This window comes from Camelina sativa, chromosome 8 (genome assembly GCF_000633955.1).
Source record: "Camelina sativa cultivar DH55 chromosome 8, Cs, whole genome shotgun sequence".
Taxonomy (NCBI): domain Eukaryota; kingdom Viridiplantae; phylum Streptophyta; class Magnoliopsida; order Brassicales; family Brassicaceae; genus Camelina; species Camelina sativa.
The window spans coordinates 22,624,309-22,627,964 of NC_025692.1; the positions used below are offsets into that span (position 1 = coordinate 22,624,309).

General features: G+C 37.8%; 1 protein-coding gene across 3 annotated transcripts in view; it reads left to right on the forward strand.

Moving 5' to 3' along the window:
• Positions 1 to 725, forward strand: part of LOC104707961 (calcineurin B-like protein 5) — a 2,169-nt gene extending 1,444 nt beyond the window's left edge. The window contains exons 6-8 of one of the 3 annotated variants that reach the window (XM_010424423.2): positions 107 to 187; positions 272 to 384; positions 635 to 725. In XM_010424423.2, coding sequence (XP_010422725.1) covers positions 107 to 187; positions 272 to 384; positions 635 to 671 — 231 coding nt within the window. In that variant the 3' untranslated portion in view covers positions 672 to 725. Of the gene's footprint in view, positions 1 to 106; positions 543 to 634 lie in introns of those variants that run through there. The other 2 variants (XM_010424421.2, XM_010424422.2) reach the window with 2 other exon arrangements.

Here is a 3,656-nt window from a genome sequence, read left to right on the forward strand (position 1 = left end):
TTTAAAAAAAAAAAAAAAAAAAAAAAAAAGGAACAAGTATAAGGTAATTTGATTAAGTCATGATAAATTATTTGACGTTTTTCTTCGACTTGGGGGGAAATTATAGGTGAAAGAGATGATAATAGACGTTCTAGAAGAATCAGAACTTATGCTATCGGAGAGTATCATTGACTCCATCGTGGCAAAGGTAGCTAATGTAACGCTTAGGTTTGTGTGTGCCGATTTAACATTTTTAGTTATTTTACTTGACTTATATTATGGCACAAGGAAGACATTTGAAGAGGCGGATTGGAAAAAAGATGGGAAAATAGACTTGGAAGAATGGGAGACTTTTGTGGCCGCCTATCCTTTGACGCTCAAGAACATGACCATCCCTTTCTTGAAGTAATTGATTTGCTTGGTTTTTCCTGAATAGGCAACAAATATATAGTTTAGGAAAAGATGAACCATTTTCACAATATTTTGGAATGCATCTTTCATGAACCAGCTTTAACGTGTGTGTATTCATAAATTGCATATATAATCTTATATATTTTTCAGTATATTCTTTGTTTGTTTGTTTGTTCTTTTTAAAGGTAATTTATTTGAAATCTTAGATATTTGTTCGTACTTTTTTTTTCCTTTTCTTTTTCAGGGACATACCAAGGAATTTCTCAACTTTTTTCCGGTAAATAAGATTTAGCTTGTACATGGTTTTCTCCGGTTCCAGAAGATTAATGTTTGGGTATAGGAAACCTTTGGGATCACTCCTGAGTTATCAAAAAAAAAAAAATTAGCTTGTACAACGTGTTATAAATTCTTTAATTAAGAAATATTTTTAATTCAAAATCACATAGGTTATTTAGAAGAAAAAAAGGAAAAAAGAAGGTTATATGATTATATCGCATATAAACATGTTAAACTTAAAAAAAAAAATTGTCTTACCTAATATCATAAACGAAGGATAAAAGAAAAGGTATTGTTTTTTTAACCGCAAAACTAAATGTTGGAGATTGAATCTTCTGATTAAATCCTGCAACAAAGAAAGCTTCAAGTGAGAAGAAAAAGAACAAAGTAAAGCAAAGAAAGCGAAGAACAAGAAGAAATTGTCGTGTGACCAAAGAAGGAAAAAGAGTCAACGACACAAAGAGAAAAAGAAACAAGTCAACAAGAGAGAAGTTGGGCTTGTATTTTGTAATAAGGCTATTGGGCTGTAAATGTATTAGGCCTACAAATGTTAGTGGGTTTGGTTGGTTAGCTATAGTAATTAGGTTAAGAGGAAGAAGTAGTATAAAAGAGATGTAATGTTGTAAGTGAACATTATCCAAGATTAACAATGTAGAAGCTAAAGAAAAAAGGTTCTCTTGTCTCTAGACTAAACAAACCAAATCTAGTGAGATATAGAGAAGAGAGATCTAACCTAAGAGAGGTTAGAAGTGAAATTCCAACATGGTATCAGAGCTACAAGATCCCTGGAGCCTGCAACAAGAAGAAAAAGGTGAGGTCGAGAGGGAGAAGAATTCAGTCACGGGAAGACTGAAGTTGAGAAGAGAAAGAAGGGAGTACAGACTTGAGCTTGGTTAGAGAAGACCATCAGATCCGAGAGAGATAAAGATGAGAGGTAGCCACAGAAGCTGCTCTATGGAGCAAGCCTGCAGTCAAGTAAGAAGGCTGTGAGGGAGAGAAAAGCCGTGAAGAAGAAACGGCAAAGAGAGAAAGAAACCCAACCTGTTGCTCAAAGCAAAGCTTGTTGGGTGAGGAAAGAAGAAGCCTACACAAGGAAAAGTGTTAGGCTGAAAGAAATAAAAAATAAAAAAATAAGAGAACAAAGAAGAGCAAACTGAAACTGTCAAAGAAGAAGAGAAGGAAAAAGATGTGGTGACAAGAGCACCATCAACTACCACAAACACTTTCACACTGCACCTTCAAGAGCATCCAAGAAGGCGAGGAGGTCTCTGGAAGAAGCTGTGNCATTATCCAAGATTAACAATGTAGAAGCTAAAGAAAAAAGGTTCTCTTGTCTCTAGACTAAACAAACCAAATCTAGTGAGATATAGAGAAGAGAGATCTAACCTAAGAGAGGTTAGAAGTGAAATTCCAACATGGTATCAGAGCTACAAGATCCCTGGAGCCTGCAACAAGAAGAAAAAGGTGAGGTCGAGAGGGAGAAGAATTCAGTCACGGGAAGACTGAAGTTGAGAAGAGAAAGAAGGGAGTACAGACTTGAGCTTGGTTAGAGAAGACCATCAGATCCGAGAGAGATAAAGATGAGAGGTAGCCACAGAAGCTGCTCTATGGAGCAAGCCTGCAGTCAAGTAAGAAGGCTGTGAGGGAGAGAAAAGCCGTGAAGAAGAAACGGCAAAGAGAGAAAGAAACCCAACCTGTTGCTCAAAGCAAAGCTTGTTGGGTGAGGAAAGAAGAAGCCTACACAAGGAAAAGTGTTAGGCTGAAAGAAATAAAAAATAAAAAAATAAGAGAACAAAGAAGAGCAAACTGAAACTGTCAAAGAAGAAGAGAAGGAAAAAGATGTGGTGACAAGAGCACCATCAACTACCACAAACACTTTCACACTGCACCTTCAAGAGCATCCAAGAAGGCGAGGAGGTCTCTGGAAGAAGCTGTGGAGATAGTGTGGATGTGAAGACAGAGTTGTGGGGTGATTTCTATTCTTGTTTTGACATGGAGAAGTGAAGCTTGGAGATGCTTGGTGAGGTTGAGAATCTGTGTGGTTACTAAACTGAAACAAGAAGAGAAGAAGCCAAGGTTAGAGAAAAACCAAAGTGGAGGTGTAAAGAATCAAACAAACAAAGTCGGACAAAGCAGAGATTGATGATTCAAGAATAAAAAGCTAAGGTTAGAGAAAAGCCTAGGTGAAGAGAGGGAGCCTGCACAGGAAAGAAGAGTGTAAGGCTGGAATAGAAGAGGTGTAATCCTCTTGGAGGATGTGTTAAAGAAGAGTGGGGCTGAAGCAGAGAAGAAGCTCAGTCACCAATGAAAGGAAGCTGCAGTCATGAAAAGAAGTTCTCATGAGGTTAGTGTGAATAAAATCAAAGTTCAAAGATCAACAAGACTCAAATTCAAAAAAGATGGATTGAGAAAGAAGGTTGAGGCTGAGAACAAACTATGTGAAGCATCAAACCAAGAGGGAGAATCTGTGGCTAGAGTTGAAATGAGAGAGGTATGCTTCAAGTTTGGAAAAGTTTTTTTGGTTTATCGAGTTTGTGCTAGAGGATAAGAGAATCAAAAAGACTAAGGTTAGAGAAAGCCTTAGGTGATGGTGAAAAGAACCAAACAGACTAAGGTTAACCAAGGTGATGATTCAGAAGATTAAAGGCACAAATTGGTGATCAATGAAAGATACTTGAGGTTGAGAAAACGACACAAGCTGTCGGAGAAGCAGAGATTTAAGTTGAAACAAAAACCAGAAAGAAGATGCTCACCTAAGAGTGAAAGGGAGCAATAAACTGGTTAGAAAAGCAAAGAAAGATCAAGCTGAATCCAAATAGTGAACGAAGAAAGAAGATTCTGCTCACCACAGAGGGAGCAGCACGAGGTTGACAGCCTCAGAAGAAGACGTGACTAGAGTTCACGAACAAGACTTGGAGGAGACGGAGATGAAGCCACAAGGCTGAACTGGTTCCTGCAAGGGAGAGAAGCATTGGTCAAGCAATTGATTA